The sequence below is a fragment of the Lonchura striata genome, chromosome 19 (genome assembly GCF_046129695.1).
Source record: "Lonchura striata isolate bLonStr1 chromosome 19, bLonStr1.mat, whole genome shotgun sequence".
NCBI classification, from domain to species: Eukaryota; Metazoa; Chordata; class Aves; order Passeriformes; family Estrildidae; genus Lonchura; species Lonchura striata.
The window spans coordinates 5,469,717-5,496,847 of record NC_134621.1 but is presented as its reverse complement, the minus strand read 5'-3'; the positions used below and the strand labels follow the sequence as shown (position 1 = coordinate 5,496,847).

At 48.1% G+C, this 27,131-nt stretch overlaps 1 protein-coding gene across 1 annotated transcript; it reads right to left on the bottom strand.

Moving 5' to 3' along the window:
• HID1 (HID1 domain containing) lies at positions 1 to 27,131 on the bottom strand. Its single transcript, XM_021554658.3, has 19 exons — positions 26,884 to 27,131; positions 19,439 to 19,588; positions 17,011 to 17,181; positions 14,210 to 14,323; positions 12,497 to 12,603; positions 11,931 to 12,047; positions 10,981 to 11,203; positions 10,539 to 10,595; positions 10,302 to 10,442; positions 9,823 to 9,913; positions 9,047 to 9,198; positions 7,807 to 7,885; positions 7,017 to 7,181; positions 5,673 to 5,900; positions 5,071 to 5,204; positions 3,521 to 3,601; positions 3,045 to 3,136; positions 2,572 to 2,730; positions 1 to 2,111 (listed from the first exon to the last, which is right to left on the bottom strand). The coding sequence occupies exons 1-19, from the start codon at positions 26,947 to 26,949 to the stop codon at positions 2,048 to 2,050; spliced, it is 2,391 nt and encodes a 796-aa protein (XP_021410333.1). The 5' UTR covers positions 26,950 to 27,131; the 3' UTR covers positions 1 to 2,047.

Sequence of the window (27,131 nt, the reverse complement as noted above, 5' to 3'; positions counted from 1 at the left end):
CATGTTTCAGTTAATCTTTATCTTTCTGTCTGTAAGTAAGCAAAGAGTTTACAGTGCAAGTTGATTTCCACAGGACAAGGATCAGACTCCAAACACCAAGAAACAAACAAAACGGCTTCCAGAGGAACTCACAAAGAAACAAAGCAGAAAAGAGAGGACGGAAGAGATCATGAGAACCAGCAGATCCATGGGAGGGAAGAGGCAAAGCACGTGGGACACGGGAGGCCCCGTTCCAGCTGTGAGGTGCGAGTGCCATACAATCAGAGCCTGGCCCCACCAAATCACATTCTTATACATGAGATTCTCCAAGTGAAACAGAGCCCTCACCCTGTTTACACCTGAACAGAGGTGAGGTCAGGATGGGAGTAGTGCTGGATGGCAAAGTGGGTTGGAAATGGAAGGCAGGTGGGGGAATAACCTCTCTCTATTTCACATATTTCTTATCCTTCAGAAAACCATTCCAATTTTATTTCACTTTCTACTGGCCTAGGACTCCATTTTCTTTCAACCACCAGACTACAGGCAGCTGTCTGGGAGAGAATGGTAATGCTGTTACCACTGCAGCTGCAAACCTTAGGCCAGCAGTGTGTGCCACACTGTCCCTGTACTGAATGTGACAGACCTGTTTCCATGCAGTGATGCCACTGGGTCTAACCTGTGGCAAACAGCTCAAGGCCAGCAGTCCTCCCAAGAGCCTGAATAAAAGAGCACCAAGGATTATGCTTTGATGGAAAGGTCTCAGTTCACGACAGGACTCCTCACATTTCATTGCCTACAGACCATGTGAGTCTAAGACAGCAGCCCCTACCAGCAGAACATAAAATTTGACTCAAACCCCAGGGTGTCTCCACTCACCAATGTGTAATCCCACGATGCTGAACCAAGCCAACAACAGTGGATCTCCCACCAATTTCCATTCTGGCTTCCCAAAATTTACATGTGCTTGGGACCCAATACATTCAAGATCCAGTAACTTGGTCAATAAGCAAAATGCCCTGAAGAATTTCACTTTGCCTCAGCACTTTCCACTCCCTACTAACATGGAGATGCTTTTCCTCCTACAACTTCCAAACTCCTCCTACAACTTCCCTGAGTGCCTCCCTCAAACCCTTGCCTTAACAGTAGTGTGCAAAAGATCCTTCTGCTCCCTGCATTGCATCAACCTGCCAGGCAAAGATGGAAGGATATGGTTCCTTTCAAACCCAGGTGACAGTGTCCTTTTAGCCACAGGAGAAGACTTAAAAGAGTTTAAGTCAGGTCTCTTCTCCTTGCTCTCACTGAGCCAGTCCCTTCCTCCAGTGTGCTCACATGGATTAAAGAGGGCCTTTAAAAGTAAGACAGGCTCCTTTGCAACAGTCCACCATGAAGGACAGGCTGCTGGGCTTGAAAGCCAAGGAAAAACTTCTGAGCCACACCAACAAAACTTCTCAAGCAGCTTTCCAGGAAAGGACTAGAGAGATTCAGAACTGAGACACAAAGTTTTCCTTCAACATCTTCTCCTTTCATTTAGGTGGGAAAGACTTCCCTATATGCAACTGAGACACCAGGGAGACACCTGCAGCCAGAAGGGATGCCCTGGAAACTCTATGGAGCTACATGGAAGTAACTGCAGTTTCCAAACCCTGTGTCCTGCAGGAATAGCAGCTTCTCCCTTTGCATCCAATTTACAGTTAGTATTTTTCAATTAAATGCTGACTCTGACCAGGGCAAGGACAGGGTCAGATTGGTTTTCAAACCACATTCAGAAGCAAAAGAGTAACAGAGGAGCTAAGAACAGTCTGATTTCTAGTGCAACCACAACAATGGACAATCCCTTAGATATCTTTAACTCAAGGTTTGTGGTGAAGGGTGAGGAAAGAGAAGTGAGCTGGGGGGAGGGATGTCCAAGCAGGTCCCGATTAAAGCTTTAAATGACAGGGAGGTAAATGAAGTGATTGTCCTTTTGGTCTCTCAGCTGGATGTGAAATGCAGGAATAGCTGTGATGAAGCAGCACGCCACAGTCCTTAGATCCAGTGTATTTGTCTCAGTAGAGGTTAAGCGCTCTCTTCAGACCCGTTGAATTTCAAACAGCTTAACATCTGTGTCATACCAGATCGGGGGATCCACATTCCTGAGAGAGAAAGACAAGAGCCACTTTACTCCATGTGGCCAGTTACATAGAATTCAAATCTCACAGCCATGATTACAGGAGCTGGCTGCACAGTCTTCAGCTTTGCATAAAAGGAAATCATTGGCTGAGAGACAATGCACCCTACAGGTATGACAGTATCTACAACATCCCACAAAGCCAGACCTTTGCATAAAATCTCTGCACCAGACCCTCTGGGCAGTCTTTCTATTCCCTGCTGCTGCGTGTTCCCAAACAAGCAGCACTCTCAGAACAACCTCCTTCATGTCATCCATTCAAAGTTTCGGAGCAGCTGATACACCCCAGTCTCTTCCAAGGGAACAACATCTTTCTATTCTGTAAATATGAGACAACCCAGGGCTGGCCAAGTGCATGCAATTCTCTCTGTAGACCTTCCAAAAGTCTGGAAAAGACCAAGCCAGGCTGCTCCCAGCTGGTTTACCTCAAATAAATAACTCCCCACATGTAGGTGCGGAACCACATGGCAGTGCCTGAGTTTGCCTGGTACTTGCGGATGAGGATGGGGTGAGGCACTGGCAGCAGCCCCACCAAGGTGCCATGCTGCAGGAACTTGAGGATCTCCGACTCATCCGTGAGACCCCTGCCAAGATACAGAGCAGGAACATCCTTAGCATGTCCCACAGACACCTCCAAAACTGCTGCAGCAGGAAGGACCAGCCTAAACAAACACAGATACTGAGCCATGGCCCAGGAGAACAAACTCCCTCTCCTCTGTAAACAGAGTGCAGAAGGGATCAGACAAACAAGATGTTTGGCAAGGAAAGTAAAAACTCTGCTGAGCCCAGGATGCTTTCAATTAAACTTTACAAGGTTTCCTTTAGAGGGCCTCCAAATTCAAACTCTGCCAACCTCCTTAAACACCACACAGCCCTTCCTTTCCAAAAATCTCCTTACTTGTCAATGCAGATCTTCTCCACCTGAGGGACCAGCACCTGTAAGAGCCGCATGATTGTCTGCAGGGGAAGCTTTGACTTCCAAGACATCACCTGTAGGTAGGGAAATAGCAGAGAAATCAGTACACTGCATTAGCAGGTTTTTATAGCTGTCTCCACAATCTCTGCAACAAATAAAGTTTACAGAAATCACAAAGATGGTGGGTCAACTCAGTGCACAGGAGCAATACAATAAATCATGGAGCACTAGAATTATGAGGCACCCAATAAGACCAGTGGGGCATTGGTTTGAAACAGATAAATAAAATATTTCTTTTCAGATGTCAGTAAATTAAAGTTCTGAGCTTTGACCTCAAGTGCCTGTGAGGAAATGCTGCTCTGGGAAAGCCTCTGATGGCAGGGAAGGGGCAGGGAGTGTGAGGCATTTCTGCCACGACTCTTCCTCATTATTTATCTCCTCCATCCAGATGTCCTCACCCAGTCAGGAGTTGGAGTCCACTGTCCACTGGAGGATGCACTAGACAGACGCCTTCGTTCCCGCCGGGAATGTGATGCCTCCTATCAATAAACATTATTTTTAAAAAAATAAAAACCAACAAATGCAAATCACACTTAAGAGTAAGAAATACAATCCATTTTCTGCTGATATACTCCCCAGATTTTCTAGACCACTACTGGGAAAGACAGCTCAGCCTGTCTCTAGAACATGTCAAACCCACCCGACCTTCATTCACCAAACCCACGTGCTCTGAATGGCAATATTGATGAAGTTGGAGGACCCTGTGGAAGGTCACAGCTCCAGTCACCACTGATGACACTCTGCTGGAACAATCCACAGTGGCAGACTTAAAACAGGACTGACAAGAGACTGTTCAGAGGCATGATTCTTTCTTTTGGCACAGAGATTAAATAGCTAAGGGCCACAGATTTTTCAGCCTCTGTCTACTGAGTATCTCTGGGATTTTTGTACCCATTCTGGAATATCTTAAATAGCATTTTTCCAAGGGTAGGCTCCCAGCAATTCGTATCTAATAACTTGCCTCTTGAGGAATGACACACTCAACCTAGCTTTCCATATTCATGGTGGGAAGAAGGGAAGGAAATAACCCTCTAAAATCACTGTCAATCTCTGCACAAGGTGAAAACAGAGCAGCTTTTTCCTTTAGCAATGCTCCCTGACCATTCACTGCTACAGCACAGAGCTGACTTTTCTACAAAAACAATGGGCACAACACTTCCTTCCAGGAGCCATCCTGCACCTCCACATAAATGGACTCATTCACTCGTCACCTCCACAACCAGAAACAGCCAGCTCAGGGTAGAGCTGTGCTAGTGCTTTTCCAGCTGGGGAACAGCTTGAGCCAGCTGCTGGACACAAATGGAAAGCCCCATGATTATGTTTCATGGGCTGCTGGAAGAAGAAAACCTTCCACAAGTTCTCAGTCAAGATCCTATTTAAGGACAACATAATTAACTGTGTGCTTAAGAAGTCTTGCTGGCCACAGGCTTCACCTGGTACCAGGCAAGGTCGGGAAGGGTAAGTAAAATTGGTCCTGGAGTATTTGGGATTTCTGTACATTCCAATTTATTCAAGGCCACTCTGAGGGCAGCACCTCAGCCCAGCCTCCATAGGAACACATTGTTCACAGCACCAGCTAGCTAAAAGGTTCTGGTAGAGCTCTCCACCCCACGGGAGATGAAAAAGAAACAGCAGTAAGAACCCGAGTTGGAAACATCAGGATGAGGAGGTTTCATGGACATCTTCTGGCAATTCTGCACTCGCTGCTCTGTCATAGTCTTCATGTTCACTCAAGTGCCCCAGCTCTTGTGTCATAGCACAAACACGAAACACCCAAGATAATGCAACAGCCCTTCTGAACCACATTGTGTCCCAGCACCCTTCACGTGTGCTTACTGCCTTTAATGCGATGCCTTTCTTCAACAGGCCAACAGACCTCTTCTTCTAATCCCTTATTTTTGTTCACTTCACACCTAGACCTTTCCTGTACACCAGTGTCCAGCCTTACCCCACTCCAGGGCTCCCCATCACTCAGGGCTGCAGGTGGGTTTCCCTCTGGTGACAGCTGGGAAGCCTCAGGCTCCAGTGAACGCATGGTCCCATCCTCTGACACCTGGGACTTCTCTGTGAGCTTGTCAATCCCTGTGTTCAAAAGAGGAAAAGCTCAGAAACACAAGTTAATTAAATAGGTTTAAAAACAGAGGGCTCTTCTATGCCCCACTATGCACAGACACCCTGTGTCTCTGCTGATATTGGAAACGTTCCCCTTTCAACAAGAGAAGCAAACCCAAAGGACTTTTTCTCTACAAAAATGCTTCCTGAGGAGGAGGAGGAGGAGGAACACAGGTTCAGATGGATAGAGCTAACCCTGAGGCAACAGGTCAAGATTAAGACAAATGGTCATGTGGACACTTAAGTCTGAGAGGACAGAAACTCAAGGCAGTTTGTTTGTGATCAGCTTGGGCTAACTGATCTGAAACTCAGACTGGCAGTTAAGTTATTCACAAATGTAAACTCTTAATCTCTCCACACCCAGTGAAAGGGTGAGTCCACACTATATCCCACAGAGAAAACAAACCTCTCCTGTCCCAAAGGTAAACTAAAGCTCACCTGGAGTAGCCACCAGACTGGTCTTCAGCGTCCCTGGCTCAGCAGGGGCAGCAGGACGTGACCCTTCCATGGAGACCCCGTCCTGGGAGTTGGTGCGAGAAATGGGTTCAGGGGTTTTCTTCTTGCGCTGCAGCCCCTTCTGGATGGACTGGGAGTCCGTGGGCAGGTTGGCCAGCTGGTGAAAGACGTTCCTCTTGCGGATAACAGCATAGACCAAATTGGAGTTCCCTGGGAATCACAGCAACGAAACAAGCAGAGAAGTAAGGCTCAAAGAGCTCTGCCAACCCAGCACGGCTCGCTGGGCACACAAAGCCTGACTGCTCCCACCCAGAAAGGCAGTGGCACAGGGAAGAAGGAGCAGAGCTCAATATCCTCTTATTCGTTACAAAGCAGTACAGAAAATTCAGTGAAAGCCTTCCTAGGCTGGAAAGCTGACAAGAAATGGTTTGGTGAGGGATATTCAAACAGCTGAGAAGAAAAAGGACAGTTTAAGCTACATATTAGCATCTATTTTGGAAGAAAAGGTTACTAGCCAAGTTTCAACAATCTTCCATCTTCAAAAGAACTCACAAAACAAATCAATGCATTTAATTTGAGGAGATGCAGAACTGAAATAGCAAAGCCAAAAGGCCACAATTCTTACTGCCTGCAAGATGGCACAGAACAGAATGAAACCATCCTACAATACAAAACACAAATTACACTCAGAAAGGCTGCTTTTGGATTTGGCAATTGCCACACACAAGATTCCCATCAGGGAAGCAGAATGGCCATTCTTGATTTCCAAGCTTAAAGCAAAACATTAAATTTTGACCAGGTTAGGGACCTTACTTTACTATTTATTAGGTAAAAGACTGCCATGCTATTAACAGGGAAGGCATAAGTCATTTCCTAGAAAGTAGCAAATATCAGAACTTTCTTTGGATGAGGTGGTTTGGTCATCAGCCCCCAGAGACCTGCCAAAGCAGAACTGAGAGGCACTCGAAAGTTGTTTTGTCCCATCACCTATATTGCTGAGCAACATGAGCACTTTCACAGCAACATCCAGCCAGTCACAACTTAGGTGTTACACACTCACTTTATGCTTCTTTTCCTCTCTGTGCATCTCACCTTCTGCAGGAGGGCTGAGGTTATGTTGATAATTAGCTGCCATCTCATTTTGTTCTAACCAAATTTGCCTGGGCCAGAACCTAATGCTGATTATCTACTAACCCAATTTCTCAGTCCTATGCAGCTCATTTCTACACTTCTCACTTCTCATCTCCTTGAACTTCCTCTGAACTTTCATCTGACATTCTCTTGGACTAAATTAGTGCAAACCCACTAAATAAAGCAGTCTGTTACCATCAAACTGATACTGAATGATGTTGTTGAAAACTTCCAGCAAGAAGAAAACAAGATGATGGTTCTGGACAGCAGAGAATAGGAACCAGGTGGTGGAAAAAGCCTCCAAAAGATGTAGTAACTTGTTAGCAGCCACCATGGAGAGAGACTTCAGGTATGGAGACACTGTGGAAGGCAAAGCAAATAAAAACTATAGAAAGAACCAAGGTGTATATATTCTGAAAAATACACCACTAATACACCATGTTGTTTTTATGACCTTCCCATCCTTGCACTTCTGAGAAAGCCTCATGGAACAGCTGATCAAACAGTTCCACAGAAACATTTCCAAATACAAAGCAAATGAAACAGAGGTATTGCCTAGTAAAATTAAGTATTGCTGCTTTTAGAGGGTTTTGTTTAGTCTTACACTAATAACAGCACCTCTGCTGTGCCTCCTGAAAAGCTTCACAACTGGAGCCACCTGGGCATTCATTAGGTCCAAGGGAAGCACCGCCACCGTGAGGAGGTGACACTCCCTGCTGGAAGGGGATAGTACTGCCAACTACCCTCACCAGGCCTGCTGGCAAATGTCCTGTTGCCACCCCAAGAGAGCTCCAGCACTCTGCTGTCCCTCTTTCTGCCCTATCATCTTTCTGCCATCATCTGCCATGCAGGCAGATCTTATTTGCACTGACCAGTGCCCTCCAGCAGCAGGCACTGGCCAGTGTTAGGGAACACAGGTAGGGGCACAGGGAGAGGGGAGTGGGAGCAGTGTGGGCTGTGGTTTTTCCCCTCACACAGTGCTCACCGTTCACAACGATGGTGAGCAGACAGTCAAAGAGGGGCTGCAGCCGCTGGTGCCCGCTGGTGATGATCTTGTGAAAGACCTGTGGAAGGAAGGAGCTCTTGAGCAAGGCAGCACCTTACTGAAAGCACCCTCTCAACCAAAACCAGTGCCACCCCCACATTCATTGCTTCCTGACACCATTCCTTCCTAGGCAGGGCCCTGCACACTCCACAATTACACAGGTGGGGAAGGCTGCTCTCACTGCAGGCTTGTGCTCCAGGAGTACAAGCTTTCATTTACAAGGCATCTTTTGGGAATGTGATTACGGCCCTAGAACACCATAAACAGAAACTGCCTGTGAGCTGTTCAACAATGTTCAGGCAGCCTGGGACAAAACTAAACCACCAGGAAGTAAGAGACAGCTTCACCTCCAACACATTTTGACTCTGAACCCTTATGAGAGCTGCTTGAAATGCCACAGAACTAATCATTATATATTTGATTTTAGTGCAGATTTCTAACTCAAATGTTTGTCCTATTTTTAACTATATCCTCAGACATGGAAAGATTCAGGTGCTTTGTAACCAGCTCAGACATTCGCAATCTTGACCTTCCCACCTTTAGCTGGCATGTCTGCAGAGAAGTCCTAAGCATAATTAAAACAAAGACATGATCTGAGATTAATGGAATGCAAGAGCAAAACACGTAGCATCAAGAGCAGTTATGGTGGGCAGGTTTCTTCTTACTCCTTTTAATAGGAATCTCCTCTTGGAGATTTATCAGAAGCTGCTGAGAGCTTCTTCTCTGGCAAATGAGACCTGAGGCTTGTATTGCAAAGCACACAGCTGCTCATAGGCAGTCTTGTGGGCAGACTGAAAGGTCATTGAAATTTGCAGCAACACAAAGTTGTAGGGCTGAGCTTGGTATCACTGTTGTCCCCACTGACAGATGTGCCCCACACACCTCTGGCTGCCTGGGACAAACCAGATCTCCTGCCTTCCCTATCAGTAGAGGGCATGCACCCACCCCCTCATGACAGCAGTGCAGCACCATGAGGACTCCCGTTCTTTGGGATCATATCATCACACCTCATGCATATGCACCCTGCCAGACACATCACCTCAGGTTAACAGTGGGCATCCCCCTAGATTAGGGATTCCTAGATTTCAGTGGGCTTCCAGTCTAGGGAGGGTGAGTATATTGAAGGTGGACAATCCTTTGTGGAGTAGGAGGGTTCAAGAAGTGCTGGAGTTGTACTCACTATGATGAGCAGATCTGCATGTGTCCCTGTGAAGACAGGGATGTCCATAGGCACTCGTACAGAATACGGCTTGTTCAGTCGCACCCCAAAGTTACGCTCCCCACTGAGGAGCAGGAGGATAAAGACCCCAATGTGCATCAAGCCCACTCGTGCTGCAAGGAGCAAAAAACAACAGGAAAACATGTCACAGTGAGGCCAGTGGAATTCTGTGAGGGGCAGTGAGGAGAGAGGAGAAACACTATGGGACTGATAAGAAAACTGCACAGACTAAACCATCCTGATAAGGGACATCCCACACACAGCTCCCTCCATATTCAGTACCAGTGTCCTTCCCAAGCACATCTGTGTTAAGTCTTATCAGTGTTAAGTCTTGGATGCTTTTCTTCATTATGTTCTTAATGCAAACCCGTCATCGTAGTCGTAAAGATCTGACTACTTCTCTCCACTACACCATGATGGAGTTATGCCTGATCTACTCCCATAGCAAGAGTAGATTGCTCATTTTTCCCTCTTCAGTGGATCAGGGACACAGTTTTCAACAAGAGCACTCAAAATGGAAGGAAGGATCTTCCTTCCCTATATTGCAGGATAGATGGTGTCCTGCTTCTAGCCTCTTACAAACATAAAAACCAATTAACTGGACAACTCCATGTCTGTAGAAGGTCAGGAACATGCATTCAAGATGCTGTCAACTGGTAGGGAGGAAGCATCTCAAGAATATTCTAGCTCAACTGTCAAGCACAAAATGTTCCAAATATTGAATGTAACCAACTTACACTGGTCTGCTCTGGCATCATTGAGAAAATACAGGATCGGGACAAGAATGTCCAGAACATCGCTGCTCTTCAGCACAAAGAAAAGGAATTTCTGGAAGAAAAGGGAGGATTTCAGACTATCATAAGCATATACCCTGCACCATCCACAGGACTCAGGACCGGCAGTCTCAAGTTAATCAATCTCTCAAGAACATTAGAAAAGTTTGTGTATGCACTACCTCATCAACTCCAGTGTTATTTGTAGAGTTATTATAGTACCTGCTGCAGAACCTGCTTCCAGCACAGACCTTCAGGAGCTGCAGCCCCTCTCCCAGGCTGTCTCTACAGCCAGACCCCCAGCCCCTGCATCAGTGGGGCTGATGACCACAGCACCCCAGAGCCACTGCCAGCTACCCACCACAGCCCTTCACCAGGGCTTGGTCCAGCCAGAATGACAACAGCCAAGCTGGGGTGAAATTTAGCAAGAAGCAGATCCACACCTTGTTGAAGTCACAGAGTTTCCAGAAGAGGACAAGGAGTTCCTGATGGAATTGTATCTTCTTGGCAGAGTTTGGCAGGTAGGTCTGAACCAGTGGGTTTGATAACAAGCGAGCCACTCCTTTCAGGATGAACTGGAAATCCTGCCAATAGATCAGGAAAGAGACCTTGGTGGGCCCAGGGCTAATGCAATCAGCATGAAATCAGACAGGGAGCAGTACAGGATGGGAATACATTACCTCTTCCCGGTGTATCCTTGAGAGGTAATTCACAAACAGATTGTCTGGTCCAGGAGGCTGCATTCAAAGAAAAGGAGGGAAATGCTTACTGGCAAGAAGGTATATTCAGGAAGTTGAAGTATAACCACCAATGTTTTTCACTTCAGCTTTCAATCCAGCTTTAAATGCAAGGAGACAGAGCACTGCATGGAATAGTAAAGTCATGGGCTTTTCACTTACATGCTCCTGATTTAAGTCAGGGATCAAAATCTAGTATTTTGGTCATGTATAGGTCTTTAGTGACCACAGGACTGAAGCAGGATTGGAACAGAGAGAGCAGAGTGCTGTGTCCTGCAAGCGGAGCAGCAGTGCTGTGTCCTACAGCTCAACATGCAATACAAGCTGGTGAGAGGACCCCAGTGAGATCAGGAGAGTAGCAAATACAGATTCTGGTATCACTCACATCCACATCATCCATGGCTGTGCCAGTGGTTGTGCCATCCACAGTGGGACTTGAACTGGTGGAGCTGTCATAGTCCAAGGTGACGATCAGCACCTGGGCCGCCTCCTCCACCAGCGGCTCACGGTAGTCAGAGAAGAGCAGGTGATTGTAAGGAATCCCATAACCCACGGGGTCGTAGGCACAGACGACATTCAGGAGTGAGGTAAAGAGTGGGAGTGCATGTCTGAAGAGGAGAAAATGCTCTCAGAAGGCAGCATCAGAAAACAAAAGTCTCTGCTTTGGAGAGGGACAGGCATCTCTCTCCCCAGGAGCCTGGGACCATGAAAAAACACATTTTCTCTAACCTGTGACAACAGTCCATGACTGAGCAGCTCAGACCCAAGAGCCAAGCTCCCAGCTGGGCTCCTGGACTACTGAGAGGGGAGGGGAGGTGAAAAAGGCCACGTGGGCTCCCAGAGGAATCATGTGCAAAACGTGAAAACGAGAAAGGATCTCAAAGCTCTCTAGCCACTGGAAAGACAAAACTATATTTCTTCAGCCTCCAGCCAGGTTTGTACTCCCCTACAGTGAGGGTCACCTGAGGAGCTGGAAGTCCCAGAGGTACAATGTCACTAGAGGGCGGCATTCATCCGCCACCAACACCACATCCCCTTCCCAAGGGAACAGGGTCTACAGCAGGGAACGGGGCCTGCCATTCCCACAGGACAGAGATCCCTGCTGCAGCAAACTCCAGTGGCACCCTGCTCAGACTCTCCTTTTGCTGCTGAGGAACACTTCTCACTAAGCAGAAATACTACTGGGGTGTACATGAGACAGGGACAAAGCAAAAGAACAGTCCCTGGATGTTGGAGGTAACAAGTCCTATGGTTACCCATTACCAAAACACTCCATGGAACAGATTTGAAGATATTTCTCCCCCTGGCACCCAGACCCCCACCCTTTACCCTCACCTGTTCTCTGTAGAGCAGAAAAACTGTACCCAGGGATTGGTGTTGCTGCTGTCTGAGGAGGGAGGCAGGTACATGGCCTCAGAGAAACAGGTCAGCAACAGCTTCAGCAGCTCTGTCCTGGAAGGAGAAGGAAAGGCCTGGAGCCATTCAGGAGCAGGGAGGAGGCACAATCACCACAACACGTAAGGAAGGCTCAGTCCCATCTAGAAAGTCCTTCTCAGGGAGAGCTAAGCCCATTTCATTTCCTTTCCTGGCACAAAGCTAAACAGAATTGCTGCCTTACAAAAAAGAAATCCAGTACACAGCTCCTTGGCATTTCCAGAACAGCAGTGTTTACCCAGTTCCTGCTGCAGACAGTCTGACTCCCACCTTACACTACTAAAAGCTACTCAAAAGGTCAGCTGGGTGTTTTTTTTCTGTGTTGCCAGTCCTGTTACCTCAGAAAGGAGCAAGCAGAAAGATCCTTGGGAATCTTGGACACTCAAGGAGGCAGAGAGCTCACCTCCCCCAGATCTCCCTCTCCTGATCCCAGTTTCTTTCCATTCTGCCTTTGCAGAAGCTCTTACCTGTTCAAGTCATGGATGTAGTTGGGCTGTGGAGAATGAGCAAAGCCCACTCCTGCCTCCCAGATGTACTCACAACTGTCAATGGAGTGGATATCTTCTGCTGTGTCCTGTGGGAGAAATAAGAGGTTGAGTCACAGAAGGCTGGAGCCAGAATTGGCAGCAATGCTGGTACATCCAAGGCAGTTCAGCCTCTCTAGGAAAAAAAGCCAGCAGAAAAGCACCCAGACACAGTTCACCCAGCTGAACTGTACAAAAGCACCCCCTTCCAGGCCTGAAAAAGCAGGTGCTGATGTCTTCAAAGAGCTCAGCCTTTGCAAGCAAAGGATAAAACACTGACAAAAAGTACTGTGCATGATGGAGGGAGCCCACATTTCCAACCATAATTTTAGGGCTGACTTCAGTGGGAATATGGGTCAGTCCATTGTCTCCATTGCCCATTGTCTCACAGTTCTTCCTCTTTACTCAGTGGTACTTCAACCAAAATCCACCATGACCTGTATGTTTGGGGCCACATGCTGCTCTGCCATGAACATAAGATGGTGGTACCCATCTCTCTGCTCTTAAGCTGCAGTCAGACCAAGCCCAGGGAGGAAAAGTCAGCTCAGCAAGGACTACAGAGGCTGCAGGCAGCAGACGGGCAGCCAGCAGCAAGAAACATAAATCATTCACAATCTCAGTGTCTAATTCCAGTTGCCCAGAATCCTGAAAAACCAGTCTGGCTGCTGCCAAGGGAAAAATCACAGGTGCAAGTGGTGGGGGGAGGCTCTCCCAGGAAAATCCATTGTCACCCTGACTTGTGCAATCCATCCCAGGTGACAGCACTGGACAGGAAGTCCATTTGTTTCAGCACCACTTACTCACAGCACAGCTCTGATTCAGCCTTGCCCCCTGAGCCCCAGGTGACAGATTACAACTCTCTTTCTAATACTCAGAAACCCCAGGCAATCAATTTAGTATTCAGATTTGTCACAGAATTTTGCAGCCATCAAACACTCCATGGTTTAGCATGCTCATTTTTAGTTTGTGTCAGATCTATCCCAAAAAGGTCCACTGTTTTATTTGATTATAGACTGAACCTACAAAAACCATGAGAGTCACTTGCAGGGAGAAAGAAGGAGGGAGATGCACCACAATCTGTTCTCTGTTCTTAGCACACCTGGTGGGATATCCCTGCTTCAGGAAACTCCTCTTAGGTACAGACAGTCACCACAAGGATCAGAACATATTTAAATGTCTTTGCTGCCACGATACAAAGAGGGAGAAGAGGTGGAAAGACACCACAGAGGCCATCTGCTCATTCAGATCACAGCACATGTGAGCAGGCAAACAGCTGCTTCCTGCGCCAGAATGCACCAAACTGCCAGAGAGAGGAACAAGGTGCTAAAGGTCTCCACTCTGCTGGCAACAACAGAAGAGCAATTGTTTGCCAGCACAACCACCTTTTCCTGAGGGGTAAGCTGTAGTGTGGGGGTAGTTGCCAGCCACTCCATTTGAGACTCATGCCCAGAACATCTGTTTTAGAAGGCACAAAGACCATACCAGGAACCCAAAATGATGATCGATATTACTCACTATGGGGTCAAGCTCAGCAAATCAGTGTTTTCCTGCCTGCAGGCTTGTAGGAAACTGCTGGGGTTTCCCAGGATCTCCCCCCCCACCACACAGCTAATCTGCCTCTATGCAGATAATCTCATGATTCAACTTCCAACTCACCACCGTGCTCCTCCGGTGGCTCTGCACAGTGAAGTCAGGACAAAAGAGCAGATCTGTGACAGCGAGGAGCAAGGACTCAGCCAGTGGCCGGGCATTTTCATCATCTTCATCTCCCTGAAGTGACAAACAGGAGAGCATTGTCAGTTCAGGGTGAGCAAAGAACACACAGTAGCACCAGTATGTCACAGCACAAGAAGATACACTCCCCAAAAACACACAGGGAGGCAAGACATTACACCAGGAACAGGAGGGAACAGAAGGAACAAAGGACAAAAACCCAGATGGTACAGGAAAGAAATTTCCCCCCTGATGGTGATGACTGGACAGGAACAAGCTCTTTAATGACAGCAAACTGAGCAGACAAAGGCCTGGAGATGTCAGGGGAAAAGAAGAGTTGCACTGGGCACACCTTGCCACGTGGCTTGGCTTATTGAAGACAAAAGGAAAGAGAAGCATGGACAGAGAAGAGGGTTTTACATTCATGAAGGAGGGTGATTTGGATGGTGCATGGAGACAGCAATAGGGAGAAGCCAACCAGTAGCAATAAGGTATAAAACCCCTCAAAGTTCTTTCTGCATGGGCTGCCCAAAACGAGGTGACAGAACAGGGTGAGGCTGTGTGCATCACGCAAGGGGCTGCCCCAGCCTGCCATGGCAGCGTGAGCACAACAGTAAAGAGGATTGTGCCATCTCCAGCATTCAAAGAATCTCTCCAAGCATGCATGGCTACTCCTCTGCAGCTGTTGCCACGGGAAACCTTGCCAGATCCTGCCTGTCAAAGAGCATCCTGCCTGGGAGGACTTCCCACCACACACCGGTGCTGGAGGGAAAGGCAGAGAGCAGGAATGGCAGGAGCTTATCTACCTCAGTCAGGCCTCTGTCAGCCTGAGCACAACACACAGCTCTTCAATCACAGCAGGCAGCTATGGAGATAATGGTCTGTGTGGCTCTGAATCTGTCTTGGTGACAGCAGGGAGGATACCACAAAAAGAGCCTGGATGTAAGAACTGGCACAGAGGGGATGAATGGAGCCAGCGAAGATGCTTTGACTTGTGCTCACAGTCAGAGGTGAAATGACGACCATTAGGGTCCAAGGGGATTTCTTTTCCAAGAGTGATCTTTACTAAGAGTATCTCAACTGCCAGAAAAAATGTCCCTGCAGGGTACAGGTAACACCATATCCAACATGGTGACATACAAAAACCAGTAGATCTGAACACAATACAGACTCCCATAGAGGAGGGAGGAGCCATGGCTCCAGGAAGCTCTGCCATCCATCACTCCATCATGAAGCAGGTGAAGGACAATCAGAGAGATATTTACTAAGAGTCCAGGCATACCATCAACTTCAGTTCCCAGACAGAAAACAACCACCATACAGCAAAGCTGTTGCTCCAGATCAGATGTGATCCCAGCTTCCCTAAGACCTCATGGATGTATTGAGATCTATTGGTTATCCCAGCCTTACAGGTTAAATGCATGTGATTAAATAACCGAGCACACCAAACCACAACAGCTCCACCCACTCTCAGGAGGGTTCCCCAACACAGCACACATGGATTAGTCTGGATCACCTTGGGGTGACTTCACCACTCTGAGGCTGAGAAACTCTTTTCTAGGTGCTGAACAAAGTGGAAAAACAGGAGTAACAGCAGCCTGGCTGGATCAGAGCACCAGGCACCCCTGCATGCTCCTTCCCAAAACAAGTTCCTCCATTGTTAAGCTTCTCCAGCACTCCCTGGCCCCTGCAGGGATGAAAAGACTGACAACCACCACCCTCCCAACCGCACAAATCACAAAGCAGGACTAGCAAAGACTTCCCTTTTCATCTAGAACTTCCTTTTGATGTGCCCTCAGGTAAAAGCAGATTAGAGGTGACAGGCATAGACAGCAAGAGGTACCAGTTTATACTGTACCAACCACTTCCAACCCTTCATAACTGTCCCCAAAGACACTGCACTGCACTTAGACTCAGGAGAACCACATACTTCAGTACAGCCACACTGACCTGCAGATCAGAAACTCATAGGAGAGGGCTCTCCATGCACAGAGCAGCTGCTGAGGGAGGAAGCAGGCAAATACATGCTCCTGGTATAACTCAGTTGTGCTCTCAGTGCTACTATTCCTCCTGTTTGCAGAAGATCCTAAAGTACTTTCACCCCGTTCCTCTGAGGGATGCAAAAGAGCACTATTGTGCTTGCTCTGCAGACAAAGAAATGTGGGGAGGCTGAGACACTCCCCAGGGTTCTGCATTCCACTGACAGAGCCAGAAACAGAACCACTCTTTAACCACTCTTGCTCAGCTGCGGGCTTCATCTCCCAGGTTAGGCCCTGGCTAAAAGTGTATCGCTCAGGTCACAAGCAGGGTATTGAGTCACGATGCCAAGAGCTTCTCTGGCACTATTCACTTATAAATGTGACACTGTAAAATCAGTGCAAACACCCTGTTGCATTTTGATTTGAAACTTAAATCAACTGTAATTAATGGAAGAAGGACACTTCAGTCTAAGAAAGTCATACAGCCGTCAGTACAGCTCTCATATTGACTAAGAGTCATACCTCCAGTTGTACTGGAGAAGCCTTTCCTCACATATCAGTGCTCTCCTACAGCTACACACACAAGTGAAACATCCAGAGGATGTAGCAAGAATCAAAGGAAGGGAAAGAATTTAGAAAGTGCCACCAAATTTCTGACCACATAGAAATAACTGGAATAAAGTTGCCCCCAAATACACATAGTGTCTCCTCACTGCAGCCTCCCCATCACCCTCCAGAAAGAAGAATAATTGACAAGAGACAGACCCCTCCTCGGCCAGCTCCAGGGACAGTTGACCAAAAGAAACCTCTCCAGTCTGGGTCCTCAAAGATGTAAGGCAGGATACGGGTGAGGAGTCGACAGCAGTTCAAGACAATTTGTCTTTCCTTCTCAGTGTGGCAGCCACTCTCTGCTCCCTGCACCAGCTTCTCCACAGCCTGAAGGAAACAAAACCAAGGAAGGCAGCATTAGCCTGGGCACAAGTTAGCAAGAGCTAGGCAGGTCGGTCCTGCTAGTGATGCCCTCACACAGACTTATAAGCAGTTCTTGGAAGTCCATTTGCTCTCAGTTTAATGGCACAGCTGCTGTCTGAAACTCTAAAAAAAACACGGTTAATGATTTTAAACAGACCTTCTTGAATTTCTGCTGTTCCACTGCAAGAAACCTCAAATGCCAGGGCTAATCCATGCAGCCAGCACATGTGTGGTGCCACGTGAGACAGACAGCCACAGCACCAGAAGGCTCCTTCCAGCACTGCTCCATGACACCATGCACTGAAAAGGGCAGATGAGATTAATCAGCTGCAGCAAGCACATGAGATTCAGGCAGGAAGGACCAAGGCAGCAGCACTGTGCTGCATCGAGTGAGGCACTGGCAGGGGATGATCACACAGAAACACACAGTCTGACAGTTCTGTCAGTGTGATTATAACAGGGACCTCTCCTGACTCAGGAGGTGGCAGCTAAGCTATTGCCTGTGTTATGTGTAGGGATACAGCCTCCAGCAGCATCTGTCAAGGTCCTGCTGCAGAAGAGGATGGTAGCCCAGGTTTCCCCACTGCCTCAGTGAACAGGACTACTGCTCTGGAAAAACCACCTGGGCTGAGACTCTGCAGCCCATCCAGTGGCTGCTGCAACTGCCAGTGGAGGGTCACTGTGCTTTTCAGAATAGATGTGGGTCTCACCAGGCAGCAACTACAGCCACAGGAGGTTTTACCTACAGATAGAAAAAAGCAGTCTCTTCCCTCCGCAGCTGCCCCTACTTGCTCTTACTCCCTGATCCCAAGGAGAAACAGAGGGGAAATGAAAGCCAAAACATTCAACAAGGATTCACCTTGCTGCTTTTTAATTCATGAGGTCATGTGTCCCTGCTTATTTTCATGGCAGACTGCCTGGGTCACTGACTCTGCCAGCCTGCGTCACTGCATTAATGGGTATTTAAGTGCTGTTTGTCCCAGCCTGTCACACACTAACTGAGCTGAACTGTGCAGCCTGAGTCTCCAGCCATGACTGTAAATGACATCTCTTCACAAACACACAGTACTGCTAAGTCCAGTGGCACCATTGCACATGGCACAAGTCAGGGCTCTCAGACTAGCAAAAGCCCTGCTAGAGGGGCTCCTATAACACTGATATCCCAAGATCTATAGCTCATGCATAAACAGTCCTGCAGTGACAAGACCTCCCAACACACCTGTTTCCAGTAGGGAGAAGAGAACATATTTTAGTCTTGGTTTTGAAAGAAAGAAGACAGAGAGTCAAAGGGGTTACAGATCTTCTAAGCCCTTCTCAATTCCCAAACTGCTCATTGCCAGAAGCCAATACCAGGGAAAAAACATTGCAGTTTTCCTCACGTTCATATTTTTTCTCACGTATCATCTACATGCATCTGTGTACAATTCACAGTCAGAGATACCTTCACTATGATTCAGTAAGTCTCATTCACATATTGTAGAGGAAGAAAGAAAAATAGGATGGCAGCAACTATTTAAAACTGGAAACGTGCCATTCCAAATGTTTTCAACTACAAATTCAAGGCTACTCTTGGCATGGCTCAAATCAGGAGCATTGTTAACACCTGCACTTTCCCAGGCAGAGTAAGTCTCAGGCTGTTGCCCACAGCTTGACAATTTGCCAAACCTGGCAGGGTAGGAAATGCTGTTCAATGTCCCTGTGCTCCATACAAGGACATGATAACAGCAGAAGCAGCATCAGGAATGTTCTGTTATCACAGCAGAATGAAGAAAAATCTTAAGATCTTCCTCAAACTTTACCCAGGCATTTGTGCAGAGATCCCTCTGGGATCTCTCAGCTTGAAACCAGACTGGTGCATGGTGAGGTACAATTAGGTACAAAGAACAGGATGTTTCAGCCTCCCCACAAATATTCAGCATTGCTACAAAATCCCCTGAGCAAGAAGCAGTTTATAGAGTAGGTAAGACCCAAGAGGACAGAGTGAAACACAGGAAGGGGACAAGAGGAAAAAGGCCCCAGACTGATCAAACACCATAGCACAGCTATGATCTGTGCCAACCTATGAGAGGAACATTGAGAATTACCCTCAAGAGGAGACAGGGACAAGCTAGCACATTGTGTGGTACAAGGTACCTGTTATCCCTTGGAAACCACAGTGCTGTTGATCCAGGGACACCCTTGCTAGCACAGCTCAAAAGGAATAAAACAGCACCAAACTTACCTTGTAACACAAAGTTGCCAAATTTGATGGTGATTCTTCTCTCACTGCTCGGATCTCTGCAGCTGGTACAAGAGCAAAGACATCCTGCACTGAAGTGGCTGTGTCTGCCCAGAACTGGTCCCAAAAGGCATTATCTGTGGCCTCCACAGGCTGTGGAGAGACAAATGTTGTTATAGATGTGGAACTACCATTCCATACGATCCAATCATCAGCAATTATGCCTGGCTTGGGGATGGAATGAGGCAAGAAGAGGTTAAATAAAACATACTAACACTGGTTTTATATGTCAGCCTCTGTTTCCAGGGCTTTGGATGATTTATCTGCCAAACTGAATATTCCTTCAGACATACAGGAGGCTGCATGTTTGTCTGCAACTGCTGCCAGTAATCCAAGATCTTCACCACTGCACATGGGCCAGGCTCTCCTTGTGCACTCTGCCACCTTCAGAGCAAGTCAAGGAAGCCTTGAATGTGCACTGGAATTACTTCTGTTGTAACCAACATCTCGAGGAAGTAATCAGGGACATCTCATTAGGGCACAAACAGACCCATGGAACTGAGAGACCCACCTCAAAGCATAGATAAAATGCAATTGATTTTTCTCAATCAAATATTTATAGAGAACTGGGCTCAATGCAGCCAGTTGCTGCCAAGGCTTTGTTCTTAAAAAGCACTAAGTGTGCCATACAAAGAGGAGATGGAAGAAGGAGACCAAAGAAAACAATCCATTTCAAACCTGTGGTCTCAGAAGCTCAGCCCCCAACCCAGCCCTGGGAACACACCTCTTTCCACTACATTTTCTTCTGATACTTGCCAAGAGATAGGCACTGCCCAAACACAGCTACAAGTACTCATCCCATCCAGGGGTCCAGCTACAGGGGCAGGAAAAATACGTACCTGTTTATGACAAGCAGTGTGAAAGAGATGGATCCATGACTGCAGTTAGGAGAGGAAAATGTGAGCTTTCCCAGGAGTTTCACCAGGCATGGTGTGGGCATGCTTGGCAGGTCAGAAGAGCTGCTCACCTGAGCACCCCCAGCCCCTCCTGCCTGCGCCCAGCACCAGCTCCAGAGCAAACAGCAGCGCTCAGGGCAATAATCAGCACCACTGGGTGGGTCTTGCATGCCAGATACGAAAGGGACAAAAATATGACTGTGTGTTTAATTTAAACAAGTCCTGCCCACTCCCAAATCTGCTGTAGAAGGCTGAAAATTTGTCCAGCTCTATGCTGTGTCTAAATGCAGCTCAGATGCCACTTGGGGGAGAATAGGTCATTCACAACTCCGACACAGAGAAGTGCTGCTGTGTGTCCTGTTTGCTGTCACCTCCTGAACTAACAGCCCCAGCCCACGGGCATGTGATGTGTCACCATCACTGCAGGCCAAAAAGTGAGAGGGGCCAGCCACCTCAGACTGGTACAGCAGGTTATTGCCCTGCAGCCTTTTGCCTTAATGCTTCAGTGCTGCTGGTCCTAGTCCTTCCAGTCATACAATGAACCAGCCCAAGCAACTCCCCAGTCTTTAAAAACAAAACCAGGAAAAAACCCCTGTGTGTTCAGACATCTTATTAAACTCAGCCCCTCGTGTTGAAAACCTAATTTTTTTTTTACCTGGACACCAAAACAAGACTCCACCAAAATTCTTCCCAAGGGAAGAGCAACTTTTCCCAAATGGTTCAAGACCACAGCTCCTAGAGGGAACCTGTAGGAACAATCCAAACTAATATTCACAGGCTGATTTTCAGCTGAGCACGTGAAAGAGCTAAGCTCTTTGTAATCTGGGCATGAAATGCTTAAATGAAAGGAAAGCTATTTTGCACATCACATCTCTAATTGTACTCCTCAAAAAGAGCCAAGTATTTGGAAATCTGATCTATGTAATGCATGAAATACCCTACAAATCCTACACCCCATTTCAAACCACACACCACAGCCTCATGTAGAACTGCCACATGTACATCCTGGCTGCCTGCCACAGCCACTCCCACTGACAACAGCACGCAGCAATTGCTGCTAATTGGGCATCATGCATAAATAATGCCTTCACTCTCATCTAGAGGGGAAGCAGAAAACCATTTCCCTCCAGTAGACACTGATCCCTTTACCTCCCACTAGCCTGAGGCCTCCTCAGAGGTTGAACACAGCCGCTGTTTTACAGACCGCAGCCCAACAGGGACTGAGGAACTCTGACTGCAGTGCCGTGGAGCAGGGAAGCACAGGGGCAGTTCCCTGAGCTGCAATGTCGGATGTACAGCAGCATTCATGTCTCTGCTGCCATCTTGGTAACCAAATTACACTAAAACACCAGTACCTTGCATTTTTAATAGCTGCAGCAAGTCAGCTCTTCATCAACAGATGGTATCCCATGTACAATCCTGGGACATGGGTTCAGTATTGAGTCACTCACATCCCCACTGCCCTCTGTCTTAATTACCAGCCTGGCATCATGAAGCTACTCAATCCACACAATATTCATCTCCTTGATAGAACATAACTGGCTGTTTTTAAGGTGATTGTTTCTGCATGCAGCATCTCTGGAGATCCAAATATCCATTTCCTCAGCTGAGCTCACTCAACAAACTGTATTCAGCCTCACAGAGGAGGGAAATACAGAGACCTAGATCAGCCTTGTTCACCAGCCAGGGATATCCTCATTTGGAAATGTCAAGATTTAGGTACAAGTGTTGGTACAGCACACGCTGCAATCACAAATCCCAGAGCACTCCTAGCCTTGACAGTGCTTCAGCCAGAGAGCTCATGAGGAGCTGAATCTTCAGCACAGGTAAGGAAGAGCCTGATGCTCCTCTGGCATAGTGCAGACAATCAGCTCTCCACCAGCAGAGCAATGAGGGTAAGAATTGAGGAATCAATTCTTGACTCTACTCTGGAAACACAACTGACACACTGGAGAGCAAAGGAACCTCCTGACCCACACACACCTCATGGCAGAGGCTGCTGAAGGTACAGAGCTGACCGACAGAGAGACTCTGATGCCCAAGCCAGGCTCCACACCACAGGGGTGAGGTAGCTGGAGAGCAGAATGTTGCTGAGGACACAGTGGGCAGGTCCAAGGTGGTGTGACAGAGCAGGCAAGAGGGAGACTTTTACCTTCAATTAAGACCTCTCACCTGCACACTGGCCAAACAAAGGTAAAACCAGTCATTCTGGACACCTCCATTCTTTGTTTACTACTAGTTGTAAATGTTGTGTTTCAGGTTCTTTGAAGCACACCACACACACACACTGCAGAAGTTAGGAAAAGAAGACACTCGGTTTGCAAGCCTCGTGCCAGTTACTGAGCAGAGAATTACAGCCTGAGCAGGCAATCCCCAGACAAACAGGATACCTCAGAGGAAACAGGAAAACAGAGAGGGCCTGACCATGTCCTAAAAACAGGAAAAGTTTCCAAAGCACAGTCTCGCCTATTTGTTACTGTCCTCAGCCTAACACCAGCAACCACCTTCACTTTCTCTTCACACAAACTCTGGCAGTGTGTGTTTGTGTGTCTGTGTGTTTGTACCTCCTCCCAACCAAGAGCCCTCTGTGCTTATGACTTAAATCAAATGTCCATTCCTAACAATTCCTCCAACGGGCCCCCACTGGAGGACTGCCCTAACTCTAAGATTGCTGCAGATCATCAGCAGAGAACCAAGGGACAAGCAGCCACTAGCCTTGCTCAGTGTGTTCTCGTTTTGCTTCTTGCCAACATGCCAGCTAAGCATCCCACCAGCTATGGCAGCAACCCTTTGGAGCAGGGGCTCTCCTTTTTCTTGGGCTCAACAGCAGAGCAAATCCCTCGTCCCTGCCCCAGGTTTCCAGCCAGTACTGCACAAGCTCAGGTGATCTGTTAGAGCAGCTGCTCCTTTCCACCCCAAATGTGGCAGAGCTGTGGTGTGTCATCACCATTCATGCAGCACCTGATTGAGCTTTAGACCAGGTAACCCTGCAGGGTCAAGGATTAGTTTGAGGAAATTCACACATCTTTGTACCATCTGTTTGTGAGACACTGCGAAAGGAAAGCCTGTGGACAGACTTATTCTAAATATATATATATAACTAGTAAGATTTTATCCCTCTAGCCAAGGACAGCACCTCTACACAGGCTTCAGAACAATAATAACTTTTTTCTATAGGATCTTTGCAGTCAGCAAATGAAACTTCGTCTACCACCAGTTCTCTACTCTCACAGCAGAGACAGTGTTGCAAAGCAAACCGGACAATGGGATTTGTACAAGTCTGGCAGGGAAAGACCAGGACAAGTCAGCTGTGTGAAGTGTTAGTTAGAGCTTTGCTTTTAAGACAACTTTGCTTTTGATCAACCTGAGCCTCTTGGACAGCTGAGTCAAGCTTGAACATTGTAAGAAATGGTCTGCCAGGGACCAGCCTTTCTCCAAGCATAAGATGTGCTTTTATCAGACTCAAGCTAACAGCCCATCGTACTCCTGGATTTCCAAATCACGGAAAAGGAAACGACTGGGGTTTGTCCCTCATGTTTGATTCTTCCTGTCTCTTTAAAAGCAGAGGCATAGCTCCCATTAAAATCTAACAAGCTTGTACACAAGATCAAAATTTCTTATCTTCCAGCTGGTTGCTGGCAGGAACCCCAACTGATTGGGAAAAGAAAAGGGGGTCCTCCAGCAGTCAGAGCTCCCAGACCGGCAATTGACCGGCCCTGCTGAGCTGTCATATCCACAATCCACGTTCCCTTCATCTGTTAAATAGGCAGCACTTTTATGGGCAATTTGGGAGGGCTCACACATTCTCTATTATGAAGCACATCTGTTTCATTATCAAAAGGACGGGCCCTACCAGTATAATGTGTGCAGTGTAATGTAATATATACATATCATATAAAAATCCTAAAGACCATTTCTCCACGTGTGACTATAAAAATACATCTGTGGCATAAGTTAATTTCTTCCTTCTGGTAATACTGCCCTTTTTAATCACTGAAATAATTCTGAAGTGATTTTTCTTTTTCTTACACCTTTAGAGTTTCTCTCTGGCGGTTAAAAAATCAATTAAGTCAATTCCATTTGTGTCCAGACTTGGTTCCACTTTCAAATTCTGGGCTCCACGTGTGCTGTAAGTATTCAAGTGTTATGTTCCTTACAGATTTATTTAATTTTTTTTAATGCTCACATGAGAACACTCGTTTTTAATTAAGAAAAGTCCGGATATTATAAAAACTTATTTTTAAGAAAAATTAACTTCTGTGCCAACTCTAAACGTTCACCAATGAGTGAACAGTGATTTTGGTTCAACCACTTCTTCCCACCAGAGCCTTAGGAAGACCTCACAGTGCATTCTGAGCTCAGAGTTTCACGTTACACATGATTTGATGAAAATCTCTTTGTCCAGCTCCCTAATGTTAGAGGAGAAGGCTGCAAAACAGGAGACAGGCTGCTGAGGAAGCAAAGCATGTTGTGAACCAATAGCTTGGAAGGATTTGGCTCTGTCCATTACTGCAGCCTGGTTTTGGAACCAGGATCTCATGGACCAGGAGGTTTTGCTGCTGGTAAGAGATCAGAAGGCTCCAGGAGAGCCCAGTCACGCATTCTGCACAAGCAAACACTGGTGCCCTTCTACAGAATGTAAATAAGGGAGTGCCAACACCCCACCCTTTTCCACATGCAGTCAGTCTCACCTATATCACAGAGACGTGAAATTAATCCAGCCAAGAATGAAGCTTTTACTCCTTCCTTTTCATTCCAGGCCCCAGTGAACCTTCTTCCCTTACACAGGCCGATAAACCAGGGGAGGGGAGCACTCTTGCCCGGGCTGCTGATCCAAGGGATTGGCTCACAAGATTTTCTTTGTGAACAGCAGACTGGGCAGAGCCCTGTAGGCCTGATTTACCACCCCTCAATCTCACTTTATAAGCACATTTCCCCACAAAGGAAGGACAGCCCAAAGCTGAGGATACTATGAACTATTTGGCATGCAGAAGAGACTTCGGAAGAATCCCTTAAAACATTAATTCTCCCACTTCTCTCTTTACCTACATTCACAATGAGTGGCTTTTAAGAATATATTCACAAAAGCCATTCTTTAGCAATGTAGATAAATGTGATACTGCTTTAAGAAGTATAAACATGTTTTTTCCAGTCTCTTCCACAGCCTTATGCATCTATAATTCAATTCCCAGTAGTAGCCTCTGTCTCTTGAGTTTTCAGATTTGCTCCTACCACCCTTTTCATATCCTTTTCATGTGAATTCATTCCACGTCATTAACTATTTTTCAGCCATCACCCCCACGTTTTCTTAGCAGCTGTTATTGCCTTACTTCTAAAGGTGGATCATAAGAGCTGTTCTCCATTGTAGCTCAGAAGAACACAAGATTTGACTTCTCCATAGAGCAAAATCCCTCTGCTCCTTAGACAGAAGGCCAGGCTACTAATTTTCTGCCAATGTGCTGCTGCTGCTGGGCACTTCACTTAAAACAAAAACCAAGCAAGCTCCCAGGACAGGCACAACATATGTCAGACCTCTAGACAGCGACCCTCCCTTCACACAGCCCTTTCACTTAACTCCTTCTCCACCTCAGCCTGCAGAAATAAAGCATTCACAAATCAGAGATGGAAACCTCTGCTGCCAACAGCACAGCTGCCCAACAGCCCTTTCCATCAGATATTACCTAAAAACAGGGCAAGCTTCTCCACCCATTATGCGCGGGGGTGGGGGCAAGGATACAGAAAAGGGATCAGCGGCAAACCGTGTGATGTAAACCCGCAAGCGGAATACATCAGGAGCTGTGGCCATCCCTCACGGCAGCAGCGTCTGCTCCGTTAGCACAAGACGCTGTTCAGCAAGGCACAATGTCACCAGAGGCGGTGACAGGGCCCGGACACGTCTGGCAGTGCCCCTCCACAGACCGGCGGCACGGTGATGGGCGCAGCCTGCCCGGAGCCCCGCCGGCCTCGGCGCCCGGCCCGGCCGGGGGAGCCCGGGCAGGCCGGGCGGGACTGCAGCGCCAGCCCTGACCAGGGACCGCCCGGGCGGGACTGCAGCCCCAGCCCTGACCAGGGACCGCCCGGGCGGGACTGCAGCCCCAGCCCTGACCAGGGACCGCCCGGGCAGGCCGGGCGGGACTGCAGCGCCAGCCCTGACCAGGGACCGCTCGGGCGGGACTGCAGCCCCAGCCCTGACCAGGGACCGCTCGGGCAGGCCGGGCGGGACTGCAGCCCCAGCCCTGACCAGGGACCGCCCGGGCAGGCCGGGCGGGACTGCAGCCCCAGCCCTGACCAGGGACCGCCCGGGCAGGCCGGGCGGGACTGCAGCCCCAGCCCTGACCAGGGACCGCTCGGGCGGGACTGCAGCCCCAGCCCTGACCAGGGACCGCCCGGGAGCGCCGGGGCTGCTCGGCAGGCCGGGCGTGAGGGGCCCCTGAGGGCGGCGGTTCCCGACATGGCGCGGCCCCCCCGCCCGAGATGGCGGCCCTCACCTACCTGGGTCTTGGTGGTGAGCTGGATCACCGCCTTCCTGAAGTTAAGCTTGGAGTCGGCGCTGCCCATGGTGCGGGCAGGGCCGGGCAGGGCTGTCCCCTCACGCCGCCGCTAACGCCATCCCCGTCCCCGCGCCGCCGGGTCCCACTGCCTCCCTGCCTCCTCCTGTCAAACCGGGGCTCGCCGGTCCGGCCCTCCCCGCTCTCCGCCCGAGGCTCCTCCTCCGCCAGCTCTCCATCCCTACATCCCGC